Below are 24544 nucleotides of genomic sequence, written 5' to 3'. Positions count from 1 at the left end.
AATCCTTCTAGAAGACGCTAAGAAGCTCGGTCTCGGAAAACCCATGGATCCGTCTGATCCACCTGATGAAAGAGGTGAATTCTCCTGATTAAGGGGGAATTTGCGAGAAACAATGGAGCTTTTTCATCCACGATGGAGCACACTAGCAGATTGGAAGATTTTGATGTTCCTGATCCAAGTTTGAGCATTCTTTGCTCCGGCCGAATGAAAGGCTTGGCACGGAACTATATCCACACTATAGGATGAGGTGACCGTGGTTATCAGATTCAGTAGTAGTGTTTGGTACGTCTCAATGGAGCAATCTTGACGATCTCGGTATTTCAGCTTATGTGGCTGTCGATGAGCTGCTATCTACTATCTACTCTCTACTCTCGACAGCGTACATGTACTATCATGAAAGTGGTAAGCATACGTGTGAAACACTCCGGAAAAGCCTCTCCACATAGACACGGGAAAGGCCAAAAAAGAAAAAGCCCAGTCCACGTGGAAGATCCGCGAATTTTCTCAAGAAAATCATGATCTTCGGCCGGTACCCGAAGTATTCCTCCGCACGTTGACGGTGGATCGTGTTCCAGAAAAGAGCGGTCAACCTTCTAATTGTCTCGGTTATTAGTAAGACCTAACCTAGCCTCTGGGAGGGCCACGGATGCCTTTAGGCCTCATTTAGGGATTTATGTAGAAATGCCTAGGTGGCATGTGACTTCCAACCTGGTGGGAGCGTGGGATGCGATCTCGGAGGTCTCACCCACAAAGTATGCCATCTATAAATTCACTTATCTTAAAGTCAACGGTTATCACTACACCCGTTTCGGAGAAGACAGGACTATCCCCGGAGATGGACAGTTGAGAGCCTGTAGATAACCAAAAAAAAAGCACCCCGAGAAACGCGTTCTTCCAACCGAGGCTCCCCCGATGTCGGGGAGGGGTTGTCCTGGCATACATTGGATTCCTCATACTCCATACCTTCTACCCTACACCCTCCACTCGAGTCATTCTCACCATGTAACCACTCCTACTCTGACTCAAATCTGATCCTGCGAGGGGTTTGGACCCCAAAGATAACCAGACTCAACAGATCGGCTATTTCTGTACTAACACACCGGTCATGTTTCATCGGCTCTGCTACTGCATGACAGCGGGGAAGACGGAAGTTGTCCGATCGATACTGTGATCGTCGCAACACCACGGTCTACAATCAGTCAGTTGCAGCATAATGTGATCTCACGGTCCTCGCTTCAACCGGAACCGGCTAGAAATGGCTAGACCTGAAGAAAAACATCGAGCCAAGCGCATGCCATTCAAGGATACCATGTCGCTCTCCACTTGTTCTGACCGTTGGCGTAGCCTAGCGGGGCAATTCACGCCCAAAGAAGCGATCTTGACGGCCGATTCAATGCATCTGCATCCTCGAGCGGGGTCGGCTATCCACGTTTCGGTCAAGCTTGACGCCCGTCTTCCGTCTACAACGTTGCGGAATGGCCACGGTGAAGATGATGTCACGTTGTAGCCTGAGTCTCTGCAGTATGATCTTCATGGTCATATGGCTACTTTCCCATACGGAGCAATCCAATATATTAACTCATAGAGGGAAAAGCCCCATAACGCAACGGCCCGCTAGACCAAATTCCGTCGCAAGATCGTCTCTACTATACAATTATACTGTACACCGGCCACGTCGCACAAAGGGCTTGCTCATAGTATCTCTCTTGACTGTCCAAGCTGTCTGCGATTTGATTGTCTCACGCCGTACCAGGCGGGTCTGAAGCGAACCCCCTGAAACGAGGCACGTCTCGACCCTCGGGTCGAAAAGGATTTTCAGTCCCTGTCTCAAGGCCTGGACTGAAAACTCGCCGTGAGAAATGCAATAGGCCGGCCTTGTTACATGGTTACATGGTTACATGCACTCGATCGGAATTTTGCTTTGCACATGGGCACACAGCTCGCACACATGTCTCTGTATGCATCCCGTCTAGGGATGGTCCGTAGATTCGATTAGTGGTACTCGCTACCGTAGCTCACTGGCTTGAGGAGATTGGGCTGTACCTGTTTCCTCTCCGTGGTTTAACTTACCCCATGCTCTCATGCTGCATGCACAAGTACATCTGGACGAAGCGAAGTGTCGATCTGCGGCCTGCAGAAGGGCACTGGGTTAATTCATAATGGCTTGGGCTTTGGACTAGGACTGATTGGGGAAGGTCGGGGGAGTGGGTGCGTGCATGTTGCATTTGGATTGCATGGTGAGGCCATGCAAGTGTTGCAGGATTGTGGAGTCTGCTATTGCTTTGCTACTGTACTGTATGTACTTGTGGTCTGGCTTGGCTTCGGCAGTTTCCCTGATCTGCGGCTTGTACCTCGAGTCGAGGCTTGCTTTGAGAGGGTGATTCCAGTATGGTCAGATATATCCTGTTAGCTTCAGAGATACAGCGCACCCCCTACCTTATCGATGCAAGGCTTGACTACTCCCCAACAAAAAAATCAAATATACATCGTAGCCCCAAAAAAGGAGAAAAGTGAACGGATTTGAAGAAGAAAATAAGAACAAACAAGACCAAACCCTCCATGCCCTACATCAAGATCCTGCAGCTTCCGCATGGTACCCCAGCATCGCTCTGCAGAGTAATATGCTCAAATGCACAACTTGCCACACAACTCCCCCAACCATTCTATTTCCGGGCAAAAGTAGGAGAAATTGACATGTCACTTTTCACACATGGCGAGCCACATGCGCCCACATGTACTGTACTGTAGCTCGATATATGCCGCGTGTTTGGTGGGCCAATCATTCTCTCCTAGTGATCGACAGACCTAACTCCTCCAAGAAAAGTACAGCCACCATCTTTACCTATATTAATAATAAGGTAACTTATAGCGGTTATATATTGGCTTGCCACTATCACTACTCCGTACCTGCTACTGTACTCACATCTTGTCGGGCTAACGCTAACTTATTTACTACCGTATCTGCCACCTTGCATGGACACACCCCCTTCACTGAACTTACTTTCATGTTCAATGTAATGTAATGTAATGTCATGTACTGTAGATCATCCCTAACGCGAAGACCAAGACCAAGACCAAGACCAAGACCAAAGCAGCGAGATCGAAATTCTGAACTCTACGTGCTTTGCCACTTGCTGTTACTGTACTGTACAGTTCGGATTAAGCGCTCTTATGCCACGTCCAGCGGCTTGATTCTCGCCTCTCCGAGTCTACAGTACAGTAAGTCTATGATTTACCTACTCCGTAGCCAGATTAGAAATCCAGCCTATACGGTACAGTAAAGTGATATAATGTAGTGTCTCCGTAGATGTACAGTATACAGTACTGTAGCTAGATGAGATGCATACAACGCTAGAGAAGCAAATCTACCTTACAGCGCTGGAAGGATATATCGCAACATAACAACCATAGCGACTGTATACAGTAGCAATAATGTCAAATGCCAAAACGAAAATTAGTACGCTCGCCAAAGGTATTTGTCTGTACAGTACTGCGTTCTCTCCTGTGAAATGACAAATCCCCCAATATTTAGCATGCATGGAGTAAGTAGCCCTCCACACCATCCACGTCCTCCACGCACGGGAGCATGCATCCACCATCACCATCATCATCACCACCACCACCATCACCGCTCACAAACCGGAAGGCAAGGGTGGGATATGTGACTGATCTCATCTGCAGTATCTGCAGGTATTACTCCAGTACTATCACAGTGGCAGACGGGGGAAACTGGAGGGGTGATCGGCAATATTGGGTGTACGGGATGGAATGGGATGGTGTTAGAGTATATATATCAAAATGATGTGTTATACGACTGTATTGGTTTCTGTGTTTGTTTCTGTATTTGCATTCTAGTGTTTGCACCTTTACTGCTTCATGGTACGGTACAGGGATATCTCCATTGTGAAACCTAGATTGGGGACTTGGGATGGATGGGATGGGATCGGGTTGGTTGTTGTCGGCTGGGGGGATGTGATATATCCACTGCCGGATGTTAGTGGTTGATTCGGGGGATATTTGGGTCTGGGTGAGATTGGATTGGGAGCAAGAGTGGGATGTGGTATAGATTGTTGTTTCGTTTTGGAATTTATAGGGTTGTAGGTTGGATGGGTGGGTTTGGTGTATAGTATGCTCTGTGTAGCACACGGAAATAGCATCAGACGATAGATCTAAGTCAAGTCTCGTAGATACTGACTGGCACCGAGGAGTATCCTATTAAGAGACAAGACTCACTCCCCCAATGCATCCATCTCACTTACCAATCAAAAGAGCTGGCGGCAATCTCAATCTAGGCCTTGTACTAAGTTTATCTTGCTAGCTTCTTTTAGAATTGAGCTCAAGTAAATGTTATTCTTGTTCTTTGTTCTGGGTCTCTCAGCAAAACGAAGACACCGTCATAGATACATATGGCTCAAGAAAGATCAGATAATCCACCAGACACAACGCCCAGAACCACGCCTTGAATGTCGTTGGTCATCAATGTTCAATTTTGAGGGGAGGATGGATGGAAATTGGAGAGGAAGGAGGGTGCCATGTGGATAGATTGAATTGGCCGTTATTCGAGTGAGAGGGTATATGAGAGAGAGAGAACATGATGCCACGGGAAAATAATAAAGAAAAGCAGAAAGAAGGTATCAAGTACTGTAGCAAGTCTATTTGGACCAGCCACGAAGTCTCATGCCCTCCTCAATAGCAGTCCAGATACCCTCGACGATCTCACGATCACGCCAGCGACCACCACCCTGCGGACCATTCTTCTCGTCCCAACGCTCAACGGCGAAGTTCTGCACACCGCGGCCCCAGCCCTTGACTTGACTTGGGACATCCTCGCCTCGCCATCCAACGTAGACACCGGTGGCGTGCTTGAACAGCTCGGGTGGGGAAGACCACTTGTAGGACTTAAATTGCCAGGTCTGGCCGGTAGTGAAGACGGCCACAAGGCGGTCCCAGTACTCGGGCTTGAAGTTGGCGGTACCGTCGACAACAATAAACTTTGTCGGTCTGGTGGGTTTGGAGCCACCTCGGGAACCGACTGCGCCAGAATTGGGATTGGAAGGGTCTCCGCGGAGTGGGCGCTCCAGCTTGACCAGGTTTGCATTGGTTGCGCTGGAGAGGGTTGGGTGGTCCGGAGGCACGAAGACACCGTCTTCCAGGAAGGACTTGACGTTCGACATGCGGATGAGGGAGGAAGCGGAGGGTGAGATCAGGATGATAGGGTCTGGGCGCGAGTGTGATGTGGACTTGCGCGATGACGAAACCGGGAGTCCTGCTGAAGGCGCGGGAACCTGAGGCTTACTGCCGGGCTTAGCTGGGTGGCCGGGGCGGTTGCGGTTGAGGAACACTTCGGCGCTCTTACGAACGTGCGAGAAGTCCTGGTGAAGGTGTTAGAGCTCTGGTAAATCTGGTCATTTCTCGTAACTCACTGTTGGCTTAATTCCGCGCAGCACTGTGTTCCGATCACCTGTCTTGCGTTCCCCGTTATATATCTCCTGCAGCCGAGGCCCGATCAGCTTCTGTGGGCGACCAGCTTGAGCTCCAGCTGATGCTGCTCCTGCAACACCGCTTGGAGCGGTCGCACCACCAGCCGTGCCGGCGGCGATCCCGGCGGCAGCCTCAGCCTGTGCAGCACCGGCAGCTTTGGCGGCAGCTTCTGCAGCAGCTGCAGCACCCTCGAGAGGCTTGATGTGTTCACTCTCATCAGAAGCGCCTTCCAGCCAAGTGATGAGATCGAGACGTTCAACGAAGACAAGAATCTGTACACTTTCTTCCTTTCCATCTTCCTGTGAGGCCTTCTGTTTCAGGGTCTCGTTGAACTGATTCGCCGAGGCGAAGTACTCAGGAATAGCGACATCTTTGTTCTGCCACGCGAAAAGGATACTTCGCAGGTCGACCGGGGAGCCCGAGTTCGCAGAAATGAATCGCGTCGGGGTAGCCAATGGAATTGTCTGAAGAGTCGGCTGTGTGAAATAGAGATAGGAGGCATTAGCCAGGTCCTCGGTGGCCGTTTCAGCAGAAAGCTCGGGAGAGGTCGTCGGTGTTGGGAGGCTACCGGCCGCAATTGCGCGGCGGAGGGAAAGGAGAGGGTCGTGAGTTGCGGCGTCGGACGTAGCCATTATGATGAATAGGGCAGTGGCCCTGATGCGCAACGACGGAATCGAAGTAGTCTGGGAAGTTCGAGAGATGCAAGAATGCTTGGAGTAGAAGCTCCGCATATCTGCCCTCACGTGACCGCGACTTGGCATTAACTATGTGCGTATTGACTCCTTGTCTTCAATTTACTATTTATTCTAATTACTCCATATACTCTCAAGAAATTCCAGTTCAGGTTCACCAACTTCCTGTCAATCCCTGGTATCTCGTTTCAAGCCAGACACCGTACTGCAGGACTGATGTATCGCCACATCCAACTCCATGCCCCCAGGAAAGCTGTGATGCCTGTAAACAGTATCAAAGTTCCATACTGAGAATCGTAGCCGCTGGAGCCACTCGAATCACTTAAAGAACCGGAGCGAATCAACACCGTACTCAGTGGCCCACTGATGACATTTCCAATGCCTCGTCCTCCAGCCAGAAGACCAAACACAAGACCGGTCTCTAGTGATGGCGATGTATCACGTTTGATTTGAGTGATAACGCCCGACCAGGTCGAGCTAAAGCCACCGGCAAAGAATCCATATGTCATGGAGAATATAATAAGAAGGGTAATGGCCGTCTCTGAGGATTCAGAGCCAGACGACGCCAGGCCCCAGAACAAAAATACCGACAATGCCGAGCCAACTGAGGATATAAACATGACGTTGGTGACAGAGAAGCGATCACATAGGATTCCAATAGCGATACCGCCGAATATGGAGGTTACATTGACGAGCGAGAGCAACAGTGTACCAGTTGTCTGGGATAGCCCTACCGTTCCCGTTGAATACGAAGGAAGGTACGTTGTTGGCAGGAAATAGCCAAAGCTTTGGATGATATTTCCCGCTTCCAGCATCCAGAAACTGGATTGCTTCAGGAAACTCAAATCCAAGCGACGTGCTGAAGCCGAAGCCGAGATTGGGATTCGAGGTTTCATATATGGTAGTGCCATGAGAGTAGTGATAAACTAAGAATCTCAGAGTCAGTTTCACTCAAGTCTCGAAGCCCTTCTATCAATTCCGCAGAGGACTAGACAAAGGATATAACTATACAGTAATAACGGTCCAGGCTTTCAGCGTGGTACTCGGACCAAATTTGCTCAGACAGACACTGGCAGCAAACGGCAGAGCAACGCCAGTGACACTTTTCGCAGCCCACATAGTCCCAAGTGCAAGGCCCTTTCGGTGTAAAAACCACTGGTCAAGGTACAAGGACGACGGGCTAAACAAGAGCGCATTTCCAAGAGCACACATGACACCCTGGGTAGCAATAAGATGCCATACTTGCACGGAGAATGAGGATAGCAGAGATCCTATCACTGTAATGATCAAGCCTGTAGGCGCACTGTAGTATTGCAAGCGAGGGTACCGCGTCAGAATCGTAAAGGTAACAGGCGAAAGCAGATACAGGATGCCCTGAGAGAAAGTATTAGACTATTCACGTATGTCGATTTCCTTTCGCATACAGTGGAAGAAGTCCCAACGGTCGCCAGGTCGCCTTTGCTTCCTTGTAGGACGTCATGCGTTGTATAGTATTCTTGGAAGATACCAAACACAGTGGAGAAGCCTAGAATAGAGGTTAATAGGTTGATCTGCCTTTTATGTCTCATCACAGACCCCAAACGGGCAACTGAATCAGACAACATGAAGCCAGCATCAGCCATGCAGCTCTGCCGCCATCTGCTGGGGGAAGGGCGGGTTGCTCGATCTCGGTGGCTTCATTTGTAGATCTGCGAGAATGGATCTCGTCCAGCGTAAAGTCTTCGGAATTCATATATACTGTTGGGATGTAAGTAGAGATATGGAAAGGGAAGAAAAGTTAACGGTTGGGTCGCGGGGTTGGCCCGACGCTTGAGTCAGTCAAGTCAAGTATCGGACTTCGTGCCGTCTACTTTGGAGGCTTGAATTCTCTTGCTCGACCTTACAACTTCAGATCCACATATCTTCTCCCGTTAATAATCTATTTCACTAGATAGGCCGTTTAGCGCAACTACAGTGAAAGATCTCGTGTACTTGAACAGTACACACGGGAGAATATGTTTCCTATGTTATTATATATTTCTCAACTCACTGTTGACAGATTATGATGTCAACCCTCGCACTTCGTGCCGGATGATCACAATGGCAGCACTTCTTACACCCTGATGAATTCCGAAACCGTTGATCCATCCCTGAAGTTTGAGTAAATACATATTGACATATAACGCTACACCGTTAGGCCGACATGAGTTTCCTCTGTCGCTTTCTGCTCTATTCAAACGCAAAGTGGTTGGAACTTCGCTGCCTTATATAACACTAATCAGTACAATATCGCACTGTTGCTCCGGCAGGTAAGGCAGCCAAGTAGAGCCCGGGTTCGCCCCAAGAATTTCGAGATTTCTGTCTCGAGCCGACTGCTACATATACGCGAGGATAGTCCATTCAGCTTTGCCTTTCCAATTCTTCACAGCCATTCTGAATGGAGAACTGGTAAATGGGTTGAAAAGCGTTTGCACAACCGGTCCCTTTTCCAATGCGTGTTTCCGGTATAAGTGAGTGCTTAGATTTCCTTCAACCGAGCCTCATCATAAACATCAACATCAACCACCTGGACAGGCAGACAGGCACATCGCCTAGTAATCAAAATAGACCAGACCTAAGAGCAAGTTCTCTGGTGATATGCAGAGAAACCCTCGCCATGGCTTTGTCTAGCGTGCATCGTTGCTCATCTTGCGCGCTCATTTGTTGACTTTCATGTGAAGTGCGAGTATCAAGAAATTAGATACAAGACAGATAGATCACAGATATTTATGATTGATTGCACACTATCTACCCAGGATCCAAAAAAGAGACAGGATTACATAGAAGGAATTCTAGTATCCACAGATAAGAAAGCAAGCAAACAAAAATAAAAAAGAGAGGTGCGGGGGGGACTCGAACCCCCGACCTTTCGATTTGCAATCGAACGTTCTAAACCACTGAACTACCGCTCCGGTTATGGAAAGAGACGCCATTTGACAAAATATGAACTCACGCGCATTCACCTAAAGCGTCTTAACCTCTTTCTGACTTTTACTTTCGCTTAAAAGATAGTCATTGAGCTTTCATTTTGATTGAGTATTCTCTCTTACCAAATGGCAGAGACTTTAAGATGATATGAGATGTATACAAATGGACCGGATTCTATAGGGTAAAGGCAGAGCAAAATGCGAATATATACTTTCCACAAATCTGAACTACATAACAGCAGGTCACAAGTATAGCGCTTGCCTATAGTAAGCAATGGACCTATTTTCTCATTGGATATCTTTCACAATAAATAGTACCCATATAATGCGCACCATTTCGGGCACAGATAGCAAAATGAAACAGTGCTTATGGGGCGGACGTGTTGTTGAGGAAGATTGCGTACCTAGAATACTTGGAGGCAGAGGCAGAGAGAGAGGCTGACAGTTACGTCGGAGTTACCTTAGGGAAGGGGATTATATGAAAGTTCAAGGACCGTGACAAATTGCTTGTGACATATCTACCGTGATTATGCATTTCCTCGTCGGGTCGTAGGTGATGGACTGCACCAAAGCTTTTCTTGGTAGTCTACATTGTTATTCCTAGTCGAATCGCACTAGTTATTTCTCCGTCCAGAAGTATCCATAACGTCAAAAAGCCATGGTAAGTTCAGCTACATGTGTCTTTGTAGGAAGTGAGTATCGCAGAAACCAATGTCGTGGCAAACAGAGCAGACAGAGCAGACACGTCCGTGATGATTATTTACCAGAGGAACGAACAAGCGGAGAGATACCGACAGACAACAAAGTGCCAACAGGCAATCAGGCAAACCCCCAAACGCAATCTACAAACTACGCAAAGAACAGAGAAAAAACTGTACATATGATCAAGCAGTGTTCATACAAGCTATCAAGTCACATCAGACGACGTGACCGAAAGGAAAGAGAGAAGAGACTCAGTAATCTCACAAAGATGGCTCAAAGATCCAAGCTGCGCCACAAGGCAGACATGACCATAGACCATAGAAAAAAAAAAGAAAAACAAGAAATAAAGAAAAAGTCAGAACACGATTGGTACACATACACCATCACAAAGATCCTATCCCAACCCGATGGTATTTCCCATAACCAGAAAAAAGAGAGGACCAAACCCAGTCCTTGCCATTCAAACCACGCCATACGCCATCCGGAACGAGAAAGCCAAAGCCGTCGTCTGATAGCCATAACCATACCATGGCCATGGCAAAAGCGATAGCTAAGGCCGAAACACACAAATATCGATGTATTTGTTGGTAGAGTAAAACAAGCAAAGAAGAACCATGAGAGAAAGCCGGCACAGTAGAGGAAAAAAAGAAAGAAAGCATGTGGGCTTGATGAAACGCCTGTGTACTCCCTTGCTCTTGTCGCTGTAGTGTCGAAATGATGAAGTCACACGAGAAAAGAAATTTTGGGTCGTAAGAAACGTAATAAAGAATCCATAGGGACGCTTTCCATATTTTTCCTTTTGTCACAGACCCCTCATTACTGCCACGTGAATCAAATCACGAAGAGATGGAAGGGATGTGAGTGGGTGTTGATTCGGGGGCATCTTTCATCGGCATTTGTGGGGAAGAAGTAGGCTCAGACTTGTCATGCAGCTCGGTTCCAGTAGGAGTGATAGGACGGTCTGCAGTGCCATCTCCGGCAGAGGGAGACTTCTTGGCTGCGGTAGGCTTGTCCGATGCCATGGTTCCCCGGCGGATCAGGTAGTCCCCGAGACTGAGCTTCTTCTTCGCAGGAGTGGGAGTGGGAGCATGACCCAAAGGTGGCACGAAAGCATGGGGAGCGTGATCATGAGCAAGAGGGGACGCAAGACTACCAGTAGAGCCAGGACTGATTGCGGAAGGCGCGTGGATACCGTGGGGTGGGGGCATAGAAACATGCAGGTTGCTGCGGCGATACGCACCCGGAATCAAAACGTTGTGAGCGGCGGTAGACGGCCACGGAGGGGAAATGGGCGGCTTGCGTGGGTCGTTGCTGGAGCCAAGAGTCTCAGTTCGAGCACTGAATTCACGATCTCCGTGCACAGGAGTGGAAGGGCTGTCCATAGTAGCCACAGTAGCCTCCGCGCGGTCATGCGCAACGGCAGGCGAGCGGAGCGAGGGGGCGGGAGACCCGAAGGTGGCATAAGTCGCAGCGCTGTCAGAGCCAGCCGAAGACAACTGCTGTCTCGCAAGTTCTGCTAGTCTGATATTCTCCGCATCGTAACGCATCAGAAGACGCCGAGTCATAGGAATGTAGGGAGGAGGACGAATCCTGGGAGGAGGACGAATCCTGGGAGGAGGAGGGGATTCATCATCGCGGTTGCACTGAATACCGACGTCCACGTAGACAGAACGACGGCGAAGACCAGGAGGATTCAAATTGCGAGAAGCCATTGTACCAGGAGACACAGCGGTAGGAGAACGAGATTGTGTAGGAGGTTGAGATCTTCCTGAACGTTGAGTCCCAAAATAACCAGGTTGTGTAGAATGAGAAGGTCCACTGGATCGCTTCTTCTTCTTGGGATGCACGTGCCGATCCTCTAGTTGTTGAAATTGCTTTTCCGCATCAGCGATTTTCCGCCTTTCACGAGTAGAGAGTTCAGGCAGAGGTTGAGCAGGACTTAGATCACGACTACGAGGATGACCACGAGTTGAGCCTGAAGTTGATCGACTATCGGCTGCAGGGTCATCTTCGTCATGTTTAGTTGTCTCACTACCTGCACGACTCGTAGAAGCACGACCTGTCTCCATTGGAGATGCTACAGTCTTGCTCTTGACCTTCCTCCGCTTGCCATTGGTCTTTACCAAATCCAGCTTTGGACGTCGCCGGCGGTCAAGCTTGGCCATTGTGCACTCTTCGCCAGAAAGCTCACACGCGCATGTACCAAAGTTGGCAAGCGTATTACTGATGCAGACTGAAGCAGCCTCTGGATCCCCAGACTCTTGCTTCACCACGCCATTGGTAGCTTCATGGAATTCAGGGTCCAGGTACCACATAGCAGTAATCTCCGAGTTGGCAGGAATGTCATCCTTGGCAACAAAACAGAAATGATACTCTACATCATTGGTGATGTAGATCTTCAAGCTAACATTGGGACGACAGGAACGTCGGATGTAACGAAGCTTGTTGCCTTCACGACGACCGTCAATGTAGAGGGGAAGATGTGCGCTGAAGAAGACAAAGGGTTCAGGGTGCCGTAACTTGGACCACCGGTTGCTTGGGTCAAGACAATAGTCTCTGAAATAGCCAACCTTGCCAGTGATCTCTCCGACAACTTCATCCCGTCGTACAGGATCTTGAGTCTTGATGATCCTGTACGTTGGATGCTTGCCACCGATCTCACTGTTTGGGTCTGTGATCGTATCGACGGCCAATGAGGGCCAGCGAGACCGATCCAATGCCGCATCAGACCATTGAAAAGTATCTTCAGCAGGACGTCCATTGGTGACTCGCGCCAAAGCTTCTGGGTCCTTCAACCATGAGACAGTGTCCCGCATTAGGCTCATGTTGACAAAAAGGTTGCTGTCAATTTCATCGTAATCTTCATCTCGGTCGTAAAGATTGAGGAACTCGTTTGAGTAGAGAGGGATAGGAAGTTCGGATTTCGTTGGACTCAAAGCGACAGAGGTAGAGGAACGACGCTTGCGCGACTCAGCCGGAAGAGCCGGGATACCGGAAAGACCACCAATTGATGCGGAGGGACGGTGTGACGTTTTCGCCTTCTTCGTCGGTGGCTGTTCGCGTGCACTTGACTCGGATCGTTGATGTCCAAACCCATTCACTTCTGTATCCTTCGGTTTCCTTCGTTGAGTTTTAGGCCCAGGCCGCCTGGGTTTCCGGTCCCTATCCTCGCTTTTCTCCCGTTGGCGCCGCACCCGTTGTCGTTCGGTGGCACGGCGATTGTCCAATGGCCGTGGCTCGCAGTCAACACAGTTGTGTACATCTGGTACCTTCTTGTCGGGGTAGTAACAGATAATGTGCTGCCATGTCTCGCACCCTTCACAGAATACCGTGCTACCATCATCTTCCTCAAACGAGCAAATGCATTTGATGGTATAAGGTTCTTCTTCATCGGGTGCGGCAGAGTCAGAGACTGCACCGTCGGCGGCAGGAGAGCCTGGAGGAGCGGGGACCGGATAGGAATCCGTTGTGGCGTGCGTGATGGCGAGGGAGGAGGTATCTGTCATAGTCCGACAGATAACCCCCTCTCAGGTGAAGACAAGATCACGTATTAGTTAACAGGGGCGTAAACGACCTGTCATTATCCTATGTGTCCGTCACGTCTTCCCCGGGACATGTATCTTCCCAAGCCCTTGGTGGACGGCAAACGCGTTGATGGAATAGTTAAATGTCACGACCACGAGGGGAAGTGCACAAGATAACGTGCGCAGGCGACAATGTTTCCTTTCCAGCTAATCAAATGATACCACAGAGCCCAGATGTGAGATTATGAAGGGCCCTGGGTTGATGGTGGCTACTGGTGGAAGCGTCGAAGACCTTGCTCGAATGCGCCTGGATGGTGACTTCCAGGGTAAAAGAAAATGGGCGAGAAAAATAGGTTGGCGAGAAGTAGGTTTCGTCAAAGGAGATCAAGGCGATTCGAAAAGGACACGTCGAGGTCCTGCGATTGTGTAGAGACCTGGTGGGATCTTGGAAGTGGAGGCGTCGAAGAGAGTGAAAAGGGTGAGCGAGATCGCGTGGAGGGGGGGGGGGGGAGGAGAAGATGAGAATACGAGTAGTAGTAGATAGGGAGGAGAGGATAGAGAAAAGAATGAAGAGAATTAGGGCTAGAAAGGAGGAAAAGCGCGACGGTAAGGAATAGGGAAAAGGAGAGGAAAAAGAAGATGGGCGATTTCCGTGAACTGGAGAGAGACGAAGGAGGAGGCTACGGGGCCTTAGGCAGAGAGAATATTCGGCCGGCAGCAGAGACCAAGTGCGCCATGAGCGAAAGGGGCTTAGCGTGTATCCACGATGAGGCCTGGAAGTAAGTCTTGGGGGGAGGGTTTTTAGTATAGACATGGTGACAGGGGGTATGCTGGTAGGCCAGCTAGCCCTTTGGTAAGAATAATGGGCTAGAAGCCCTAAGGGGAGGCTCGACCTGAAAACATCCTCGCATTTCACCCTTGGGGTGAAGTATCGCAGCCGGAGATTCCAAGTTCCGTATTACCGTTTCCAGCCACGCTAGGGAGGATTGGGACTAGCGGCATTCTGGGAATGTCACGGGGCATCTAGAAATCAGCTGACTATATCAAAAGAAAGAGGGCAGTTTTGGCCCTGTTTCTTGTGCTGGAAAAGCAGGTTCGGATGAACAATATCCCACATCAAGGACTGCCTCCAGCATGAAAAATGACCTTAAAAACGACAAGGAGCATATAGGTGTATAGGAATGTGAGGGGAGTTAGTAGACAAGAAAAGGGGAAATGGGGGTCCGGTTGTTTCTCAAACTTGAAAGGGATTGTGGGAGGACAAGAGAATGAACCAGAAGGCTAGTCCCGGGAGATGGGCGGAAACCCGGAACGCAAGGGCGGGAGCGGAACGGGAGGAAAAAAACCAATACTGGAAACAGGGGAGCCAACGGTAAAGTAGGAGAGGATTAGTAGATAGAGAAATCAGAATGGCTTCAGAGAAAGAGAGAGAGAGATCGCCGATGAGAACGTGGCGTGTGAGGGGCAGGTCATCGGGTCTGAGAAGTCTATAGAGTCAGGAAAGGGGGGGAAAGCTGAGCCTTTTGTGATTTGGCGTATTTTGCCACTATAAAGGGTTGTGCACTAAAATCAGCCCAGGGTATATTATCGAAAGATACAGTACTGTATGAGTCCGTTTAAGGTCTCTCAGGCTACCTCTAGATAATCCTTCTTATGCGGTCTGTCAGCCTGACACCCGATTTCCTGTGAAACATAGTAGGGGGGGGACTAGGGTTCCTACACCTTCACCGTTGTTCCGTCTACAATACACGTCCGGAGATGTGATATCAATGCCAAGGCAAATTTGGGAAAAAAACAAAACCAAATGATCAGCGTTAACAATAACGTCTAACATTAATGCTTACTCGCAGACATGCCAAGCCCTCCTCTATACCCACTGTTCGGTCCGTGTCGTGGGTCATATCCTAGACAAATTACTCAGGGCTCTGCGAACATGTTGTGATTAAGTCGCAACTCAAAGGCATCCGAGTCTTCAGGGATGGCATCAAGTTTTCCACGGTTCAAAGGCGCCTTATGGGGTCGTACCTCCCGAGCTTCGCGATCGCCATGCCTGCGTCCCTCCATATCGATCGGTCGTTCAACTTCAACAACAGGGACAAGGTCTCGGAAGCGATGAAGCAGGAAGAGTAGAACAAACACTCCAATATTGATATAGGAAGTGACCAATCTAGCTGCTCGGGTCCCAGGGAGGATGGCTTTGGGTCCTGCCCACAACCCACCGGCCAGCAGCAGTGCCGCAGAGACGAACATCCCAAAGTAAGTACCGAACGGTTGAATAGCAAAGCGAAAGCGAGTAGTGATCCTGTTTGCCCGAAGACGTCGATGGAAGTGACGGTGAACTGTGCATCCGACCAACGAGGAAATGAAACCACCGCTCGTGACAAGACGAAGTAGATAGTTATTCATGATTGGACTTGGGACCTTGACGCAAACAAAGGCAATGATAGAGAACAGTGCGGATCCTGCGACAGCCAGGTATGGAACATCCCAACGATTGCGAATCGAAAAAACCGAAGGAGCATGGCCTTGCTCTGACATGGCACACAGGGTGCGAGATGACAGGTAAAGAAATGATCGACCCGAAGCCACCGAAGAGAGCAAGATCGCGACTGTTGCAAGGGTAGGTACTATCTGAATGCCAGCGTCTTTAAATCCGATCATGAACGGCGACAGTCCAGAGCCGGTTCCATTGTTGGTCAAGCGGGTATCGTTGAATGGTGCCATAATGCCCATGGCCAAGGAGCTCAGGACATACGGGAAGGCCGTTTGGAAAATGTCAGACGACACTTTGCCTGGAATTGCTAAGCCCAGAAGTGTTGACTCGCCAACCGATGCAGGCATTTCGGCGTTATGCACAATCAGCTCGGGGGCAAAGGTGAAGGCAATGGAGCCATCAAGCAGACATTGAAAGAATCCAAGCACTCGTCCCCACAATCCGTGAAGAATGTACTCATTCATGGCACCTGGATATTTCCAGTACTTGAAAGCCCAGCGAGTGTGCCCATCAACACCCCCAAGACCAATAGCCAGAGCCAGAACGAAGAAGGTCGCCATTGTACCAATCTTGATCGAAGTGAACATTCGCTCAGAGCTTCTGAACAGTCTGTCGGGCAAGAAATTGAAACCAACAATAATGGTCGTGATGATTAACAAGCGAACAGCGATCGTGGTGCCTGGTTTGGAGAGGCCAAGATTGACCATCGCTGTTGTGATCTCGTATGGGACGAACATGGAGATGGTATACCAGCGGAGGTATGATGAGGCGAATGCCACGCTGCTTGACATGTACAGGTAACTGTTGGTTACAAGGGTTCCATATCGCGAGGGCATGTGTGTAGACACCTCTGCCATACTCGTGGTCATGGCGAATGCGAGGAAGGACAGAATGATATAGGACATGAGTAGGGAGGCAGGCCCGCCGACGGCAAGAGCCTGGCCTGCGCCAATGAACAGGCCGGTGCCGATGGTTGGACCGACAGCCATTGGGGGTTAACAATGCATATAAATAATGAAGGGTTGCAAGTTGCGAGAGGAGAAGGTTGAGGTTCTCGAAAACTACACCTGGGGAAGTGGTCGAGGGGCCAACTACGCCATCGCACTTTCCGCATGCCAAAACAAAACATTATGAATTCAGAAAAGAATGAAGTTAGCACTAGCAGTTACCAAGTGAACACCGAATTAAGCATAAATCAAATGTAAAGGGTATCATTGATAAAGATGAATGGAGGGCGAGGAGAGCCAAAAGGGAACAGCAATAAACAGTGCATAGATGAAGGGTCCCAAATCACATCTTCGCAAGAAATTATATAAAGATGATCACTGGGATGCCATGTCTGTTTCAGCAAATTCGAGCCATTCGCCTGATAGGGCTCTTTTCCAAAAGCGGACGGTTCCATCGTCTCCAGAGGAAATCAACGAGTCACCTAAGGGTTGTTAGTCAAATGGACCGGCGCCGAAACGAAGGTTAAACACCTACCAGAGAATGAGAACTGAACCTGCCATACATCGAGGTGCTTAGTATCGATGCAAGCAACCTGTTTGAACGAATGTCGGAACTGGGAGTCACCACTAGCTCGACGGTCAGTCTGCGACGCAGGTACACGGTTCGCCAAAGCAGAACCGATCCCAGACTGCGACTTGGCCCGAGCAGAAGGGGATTGGACGCGACGCTCAGCCTTGTGGTTGTGGTTGTTTTGCGATGCTTGACTCGCTGGCGTTGTGTAAACCTCGAAAATGCGAACCAAGCCGTCTTTTCCGCCACTCGCAATGAGATCGTAGCCACGAACAGAGCCATTGGCCCAAGAAATATCCCTCACAAGTCCGCTGTGCCCATTCAACTCAATTGCATGGTAGAACTGCCGGTTTGAATCAGTGCGGTAGATCTTGACCGTATCCATCGCCGCCACAACCAATGACATGCTTTTCCGATCGGACTCTGGTGAGACAGTGTGAGTGAGGTCGGTTGGATCATGATGAAACTGGACTTTGAAACTTGTTTCCTCCCCACGTTCGGGCGCCGTACACACTCGGAATTGGTCAATTGTCTGCCAGTCGGCCAGGGTATCAGGGCTGGTGGGTTCCAAAACCATCAGGTAGCCATCTCGCGTAATGGCGGCCATCCATGACTCCAGATCAATGTTGCGAAAGTCAAGTGACACAAATGGATGTCTTTCCGGCGCGGTCAGACGGAAGATACACCTGAAACGCCGTCCCGAGTTTGGTGGCTGGGTTACGTCCTCTTGCCAGAGTTTTAACTTCATGTCTTCACCGACACTGCCGATATGCTGGCCTGTAAATGGTCCATTCCAATTTGCCTGTATCGTACTTTAGCCACTGTTGTCCAATACACGCCCTTGATGTGTTTGTTTGGGGACGTACGTCGCGAATTTCGGCATCGTGGGCGCGCCAGGTGTCTATAAGTTGCCACTGGCCATCTTTAAGATCCCACACCTTCATGCGGTGATCAGACGAAGCTGTGACAATACGGTTGCCATAGAAGTTAAACCTGGTGACAGTAACCAGATCCCGATGGCCCGCATCGAAGTCGGCAAATCCGGTTATCTCGGGGCGCTCCACAGCCCCCATAGAGTCAGATCAGGATCAGTTGAGTATGAGAATTAGAAAGAGCCAATGATGATTATGAATCTATGCATCTGCAGGTATGAGATATGAAACAGATGTTCGCTCTTTCCTTTTTTGGCCGCAAGCATCGCGGGTGGCTGCCACCGCTTATGGGCGGTCAGATACTGCAGGCAGAACATGATGAGCTTAGTATTGAACAGATTGCGCGTCGTCAACGTGGACTTTGTCGAGATTCAATTGTTGGATCTTGTTGCCAGAGAGGAACCTTGTTCCTTGCATCGTTGCAATGTCTACCTTGAGTGCGCTATCACGCACAGAGACATGGAGTCTACTAGCTCTTGTTGGGGCCGGTATATCCATCCTGTACGCGACCTTCCAGGATGATGGAGCGCCTCTGATGGCTTCAATTGCTATGGTTGGCATTGTGTTTGCAGCAGCCTACAGCTTGATTATATGGCTTGGACCGGTGTTTTTAAAAGCCGGATTAAAGGGAAAGGACATGGCAAAGCCAAGACGGCCCGAAATGTATGTGACTATTGAGGAAGTTGATCGATCACACAAGTGCTAATATATCAACAAAGTCCCGAAACCATGGGAGCTGTCTGCGCGGTAGTGTACTTGATGGCTTTGATCATTTTTATTCCATTTGCCTTTTACAAGGACATTGTGGCAGCCACCTCCGGTGGCGGTAACCGCGACGTTGTGATTGAGACTCAGCATGTGGAGAACGGTCGATACTTGCACCGTTTCCCACATGGAAAGGTAATTTTGAATCAATGTCATTCCTAAGCATGCTAATTTGTTCGTATAGCTTGCATCTTATCTCTCTGGTCTTTTGTCTTTGCAATCGGTCGTGATCCTCGGTATTGGTGATGATCTTTTCGATATTCGCTGGAGACACAAAGTTCTGATCCCAGCATTCTCTTCCATTCCTATGCTGATTGTGTACTTTGTTGACTTTGGCGTCACGCAAGTCGTCGTTCCGGTGCCGCTGCAATCTTACCTGGGTGACGTTGTCGACCTGGGATGGCTGTATTACATGTACATGGGAGCCGTGGCAATCTTTTGTCCAAATGCCATCAACATGCTGGCAGGAATCAACGGTATTGAGGTAGCCCAGTCGCTGGTTATTGCTGTTCAACTGTTGTTCAACGATGCCATGTACCTGGCACCTGTTACGCCATACCCGCATCCTGCCACCGACTCTCATTTGTTGTCGATTTATTTCTTGCTCCCCTTCATCGGAGTCTCGGCAGCTCTTCTGTGTCACAATTGGTATCCATCAAAGGTGTTTGTCGGAGACACCTACTGCTATTTCGCCGGAATGGTGTTTGCCGTGGTTGGCATTCTAGGGCATTTCAGCAAAACCCTGTTGCTGCTGTTTATCCCACAGATTTTCAACTTTTTGTACTCGACGCCTCAGCTATTCAAACTGATACCTTGCCCTCGCCACCGACTTCCAAAATTCAGTGCCTCCACTGGGCTCCTGGACGCTTCTGTCACAGAGTGGACCGAACCTCCCTCGCCTTTGGTCGATGCTGGGCTCCGCCTCTTGCACACTCTCAAACTAGTGCGGGTCACTCAAGATGAGTCTGGCCGAATTACTGAATCATCCAATCTCACAATTCTGAACCTGTGGCTGGTATGGATGGGTCCCATGAGAGAAGATACACTGGCGTGGCATATGGTTGCAGTGCAAACCTTCTGTGGAATGCTCGGTCTATTTGTCCGACATCGGCTTGCGTTACTCGTGTTTCATCATGACAACCGAGAATTCGGTTTCATTGCATAGCTTTGAAATTTTTCATGTGTTACGAGAACATTAGAGTCGGACTTTATAAAAAGATTATCTTTTCAATATGTATATTTTAACAAGGGATTTTAAAGTTGATCCTGTATACTTTTCTCAACTGAACATGCTTCTATGGGTGGTCAATATTATGTCAACTCCGTAGCTCATTCATTGTCTGAGGCCTCGCGCAGGGCACCAGTCTCCCGCTCAATTTTCTTATCACCGAATGCAACTCCGACCTGCTTCACAATAAACCAGGCTGGAAGGATTGCAATGGCCCATAAGCCAAAGTTGAGGTATACGCTTCCCACGGCAGCCATGATGTTCACACTGCTCAGGCCATACTGCAATAGATTAATATTCAGGTCTTTCAACGGGAGGAGAATACTTACACTGACACACTGAGCAGCCGACTCGGTCCCACGCAACAAACCAGCAATTCGAACAACCTCCTCCTGATCATCCGCAAGTTTTCCGACTAAGAAGAATCTGCTGATGTTTAGTATTTTCCAACGATAGCAAGCAAGGCTGCAACTCACAGGTACATATAGTTCAGCTGGAAACCAGCAACCCAGAACAAGAAAAGCGCAAAAGCTCTCCCAAACCCAGGATCGGTCCAGTCATATATCGGATTTGTTTTGTTAAACTCGGTCGTCACCACCGACGCCCAGGTCCAGCACATTCCCTGCCACGCGATAACGAAGAAGAAAGCATATCTCGTGCGGGCCTTCAAGGAAATCCTCTTAGTATCAAGGAAAGCACCCAGCAGATTTCCAATGATCAACGCAATGACACCGGAGAGGAATGAGCCCAGAGCTCTCGCCCGCACAGAGAACCACAAGCCCTCATACGAGAACATCACCGCTTCAGTATAGACCGCCTGACAAATGAGAGGAATCACAAGCGCGAACTTTCGACTGACAAAAAGCTTCACCATGCTCTTCAGCTCAAATCCAATACTGTTATTCACCTGAAGCTGGACCCGGACGCCATCTTTCCGCTGAACCTGCGCCGGCGTACTCAACAGCAAACCCGCAAACGGACCCAAAGCCTGCAACGCAATAAAGATCAGGTAAACCGTATAAGAGATCGACCCGGACGTAGACCGATGCGCATTAATGCCGAGGTTAATCACACCACCCAGGATCTGTCCGCCAACACGGAAGCTGAGCCAGAATCCCAGGAATCGACCTTGATTATAGGGCTCTGGGTAGGAGAGCGCGATCGCTGCCTCGGCCATCCAGAAGATGCCAGCTGATATGCCACATAACGCTGCGCCCAGGATCACCAGCCACTCGTCTCCGAAGCGGTTGTTCGTGTATAGTCCTGCCGCGTACGGTGCGTACCCCATGGTTCCAACGATGAGTGTCCATTTGATTCCGATGAAGCGGACGACCACACTTCCGAGGAAGCACGATACCACCATTAGACCGAAGGTTAGGGCGTTTGCTGCGTTGACTAGGTAGGGTTTTTCTTCGCCTCCGCCGCCGAGGGAGTTCATTGCGCCCCAGATTCCTGGTGCGAGGAAGTTGCATAGTCCGAGGATTAGGGCGTTGAAGAATGTTGAGCGGTACCATTTGACTATTTTGATTATTAGATTGAATGCGACAAGAAACCGCTTTTTGGGACCTGACTTACCTTTTCGTGGTTGTCCAAGAACCGGCGAGTTGAGAGAGCCAGCACTAGCACTGTTTACCTCTGCATCGTTCGGCGACACGCCTTTTTCGGAATTCGCCATCATGGAATGGAAAAATCTGGGGTCCCAAGATTTTCCAAAGTGATTGATTTGGCGACAGCTTTTTTATTATAGCGCCCGTGAGAGATCTATATAGCTCCGGCTAAACATCCTCGGCTTGAATGTCCCCAATCCCGCTGAATGACAGCATCGATGGATTTTTATCGTCTTGTGCCTATCTAGACCTATCTCGACCCCTGTCTAGGGCCAAAATGATCTAGTCTTGCAATTAAAGGATGTTGTCGTTCATTGCTGGAATTACGTGCTCGCACGGAGCGCCTCAGAGACGGCTGAAAGGCTTACCATTTAACATCTGGATTAGATGATAACCTTGTTTCATATGATATAGTAGAGTCCGGAATAGAGATCGGTATAGGTAATTTACTGGCTTATCATTGCTAGGAGTTTATATTGTCGTTCTGGTCCATAGACATCCAAGCAAGATATGCATTGGCAGTTCCTAGCAAGTTCCTCGCAATGCCCCGTGTGTATAATTCTGATAGAATACAAAAATCCAAGTCAAGAACATCTAGCAGACTTCAGAGTTAATGTGTTCAATGTTCTCATCTCTCATTTGTAATGTCGATCTTGGCAGCCTATTCGCGATTTGAACCCAAAAAGTTGAAAGCATTCGTCATCGATGCAGCAGATCACATCAGTTTCCCATTTGATCCCTTTTCCTAGGAACTGAACAACTATACAAATGAACTGCAATGTAAATAACACTCAAGAACCCTATACTTGGATCCATGAAGCATTATCGAACAAATAACCTAGAACGTAACATTCTCTCCCTGTAGTGCCCATATGAGAGGAATATCACTCTACCCCAGTCTTCTCCCAACCCATCTATCACGCCATCTATGCCCCGCGATGAGCAAGTCCCGGGAATAACGGGTTCGATCACGGAGATCAAATCATTTCCTTGATCCATAAGCAGTGGAGGTAACCCCAACCTACGTGCTTGATATCAACCCCCCTCCTTAAAATAAGTATGGGATCTTCTCGCCCGAGAGATCTTGAGTATTACATAGAATATAGATAGAACCCAGGGCTGGAATCGTCATCTCCCCTACCGTGCTTTCTGAAATGGCTCTACTAGCACCTAGCATCATGTCGACGACTTCTACCTATCTACAACTCGATGGGTTGCAAAAGACCCCTACTTTCCATGAGAACATTTATACCGAATCGATCTCGGACTTCACAAATGACACAAGTTCCGAAAGTGAGCCTCCGTCACCGCGGTCGGAACTATCCAGGCAGAGTGTACTTCTCTTGAAGGGAGCCCGCGAACAATACTCTCTGGTGAACGACCATGCTATCCCGTCTGTCCTACACGAAGGAGAGATTCTGGTCAAGGTATGATAGGCTCAGAATCCCTGTACCTTGCATAACCATACCATAGAGCATGATGCTGATCACTAACGTATAGGTTCTTGCTATCGGCCTCAATCCTATCGACTGGAAAGGACCGTGAGTATTACTCTAGCCCTATCTAGACCAAATATTACTTCCACAAGCAACTAACCAAGCAACCAGGGCATTCAACTTTGGTATCCCCAGTCTACCATGGATCAACGGACGTGATCTCGCCGGCCTCGTCCTACAAGTTCCAAAGGGGTCATCTCGTCTCAAAGTAGGCGACGTAGTGCTTGTCCCATCAACAGACTACCGCGATATCAGGAAAGCAGCATTCCAAGAATACGCCGTTGCCACAGACTTCAATGCAGCCCGGATCCCCGCCTCGACATCTATCCACGCCGCATCCTCAGTGGGGGTTGCCTATGTCGCAGCCGCACTAGCCCTAGGCGTATCATTCGGCCTGGACTTCTCCCTCATCCAGAAGGCCCCCGGCCCCCACTTACCCAGCATCATCAAACAACTGAATGAAAATGACATCCCCGCCGACATCCGCGAAGAGTGCTTTGCTTCATTCCTAGATTCAGAGAAACCCAAACCGGGAGAATGGATCGCCATCTGGGGAGGTAAGTCTCGCAACCCAACGCTACATCCCCGCCGAACCGAACTAACATCCCATCCCACAACAGCCTCCACAACCACAGGCCTAATAGCCCTCCAACTAGCAAAACTAGCCGGCCTCCGCGTAATCTGCATAGCAGACGCCGCCCGCCACGGCGCCAAACTCATCCAGTCAGGCGCCGACCTCCTAGTCGACCGACATGACCCAAATCGAGCAGTAGAAATCATCCGTGGCGTCACGGGTAACAAGCTACGCTATGCAATCGACATAGTCGGCAAAGAGACAGCAACAATACTCGAACGGACGCTGAACCCGGATGGCCATGCCCATCTTCTTGGTTTGACGGGCTTGCCTGCGGAGCGGAATCCGGGCATCCAGTATCATACTGTTCCGATTAAGCTTTTCCATTCTGCGCCTAAGGTTGGCGAGGCGATGGTTTGTTGGCTGGAGGATCTGCTTCATTCGACAAACTTGACGCTGCCCGAGATTGTTCGTGCTGAGGGTGGTCTTGAGGGGATCAATGAAGCGCTTGAGGTCTTGAGGAGTGGGTCTGTTTCTGGGAAGAGGATTGTTATGGATCTTGCGGGTTCATCGTCTTAGAGCCTGG

The 24544-nt window shown here is 49.3% G+C and overlaps 9 protein-coding genes across 9 annotated transcripts; 3 read left to right on the top strand and 6 right to left on the bottom strand.

The window, feature by feature from the left end:
• Nucleotides 1-1255: 1255 nt before the first annotated feature.
• Nucleotides 1256-1507, top strand: N7511_007777 (uncharacterized protein; the record flags this gene model as incomplete). Its single annotated transcript, XM_057130154.1, has 1 exon — nt 1256-1507. One exon carries the CDS (start codon nt 1256-1258, stop codon nt 1505-1507), a length of 252 nt encoding a protein of 83 aa, XP_056981937.1.
• Nucleotides 1508-4652: 3145 nt separating this feature from the next.
• On the bottom strand, nt 4653-6113 carry N7511_007776 (RNA polymerase II accessory factor CDC73 family protein; the record flags this gene model as incomplete). The annotated part of the gene is made up of 2 exons (XM_057130153.1): nt 4653-5372; nt 5424-6113. The coding sequence occupies 2 exons, from the start codon at nt 6111-6113 to the stop codon at nt 4653-4655; spliced, it is 1410 nt and encodes a 469-aa protein (XP_056981936.1).
• A 248-nt stretch (nt 6114-6361) lies between these two features.
• On the bottom strand, nt 6362-7905 carry N7511_007775 (putative MFS monocarboxylate transporter; the record flags this gene model as incomplete). The annotated part of the gene is made up of 4 exons (XM_057130152.1): nt 6362-7099; nt 7242-7547; nt 7598-7698; nt 7749-7905. The coding sequence occupies 4 exons, from the start codon at nt 7903-7905 to the stop codon at nt 6362-6364; spliced, it is 1302 nt and encodes a 433-aa protein (XP_056981935.1).
• Nucleotides 7906-10656: 2751 nt separating this feature from the next.
• On the bottom strand, nt 10657-13326 carry N7511_007774 (putative PHD finger and SET domain protein; the record flags this gene model as incomplete). The annotated part of the gene is made up of 1 exon (XM_057130151.1): nt 10657-13326. One exon carries the CDS (start codon nt 13324-13326, stop codon nt 10657-10659), a length of 2670 nt encoding a protein of 889 aa, XP_056981934.1.
• A 1935-nt stretch (nt 13327-15261) lies between these two features.
• N7511_007773 (putative proline permease) lies at nt 15262-16827 on the bottom strand (the record flags this gene model as incomplete). The annotated part of the gene is made up of 1 exon (XM_057130150.1): nt 15262-16827. The coding sequence occupies one exon, from the start codon at nt 16825-16827 to the stop codon at nt 15262-15264; it is 1566 nt and encodes a 521-aa protein (XP_056981933.1).
• A 333-nt stretch (nt 16828-17160) lies between these two features.
• On the bottom strand, nt 17161-18429 carry N7511_007772 (putative nuclear pore protein (SEH1); the record flags this gene model as incomplete). Its single annotated transcript, XM_057130149.1, has 3 exons — nt 17161-17267; nt 17321-18158; nt 18223-18429. 3 exons carry the CDS (start codon nt 18427-18429, stop codon nt 17161-17163), a joined length of 1152 nt encoding a protein of 383 aa, XP_056981932.1.
• A 283-nt stretch (nt 18430-18712) lies between these two features.
• N7511_007771 (UDP-N-acetylglucosamine--dolichyl-phosphate N-acetylglucosaminephosphotransferase) lies at nt 18713-20218 on the top strand (the record flags this gene model as incomplete). The annotated part of the gene is made up of 3 exons (XM_057130148.1): nt 18713-18951; nt 19008-19188; nt 19238-20218. 3 exons carry the CDS (start codon nt 18713-18715, stop codon nt 20216-20218), a joined length of 1401 nt encoding a protein of 466 aa, XP_056981931.1.
• A 164-nt stretch (nt 20219-20382) lies between these two features.
• N7511_007770 (DUF895 domain membrane protein) lies at nt 20383-21959 on the bottom strand (the record flags this gene model as incomplete). Its single annotated transcript, XM_057130147.1, has 4 exons — nt 20383-20562; nt 20611-20707; nt 20758-21799; nt 21857-21959. 4 exons carry the CDS (start codon nt 21957-21959, stop codon nt 20383-20385), a joined length of 1422 nt encoding a protein of 473 aa, XP_056981930.1.
• A 1083-nt stretch (nt 21960-23042) lies between these two features.
• N7511_007769 (zinc-binding alcohol dehydrogenase family protein) lies at nt 23043-24537 on the top strand (the record flags this gene model as incomplete). Its single annotated transcript, XM_057130146.1, has 3 exons — nt 23043-23315; nt 23389-23429; nt 23496-24537. 3 exons carry the CDS (start codon nt 23043-23045, stop codon nt 24535-24537), a joined length of 1356 nt encoding a protein of 451 aa, XP_056981929.1.
• Nucleotides 24538-24544: the final 7 nt, after the last annotated feature.

This window comes from Penicillium nucicola, assembly GCF_028828085.1.
Source record: "Penicillium nucicola strain IBT 29836 chromosome Unknown utg000008l, whole genome shotgun sequence".
NCBI lineage: Eukaryota > Fungi > Ascomycota > Eurotiomycetes > Eurotiales > Aspergillaceae > Penicillium > Penicillium nucicola.
This window is presented reverse-complemented; position numbering and strand designations above follow the sequence as displayed.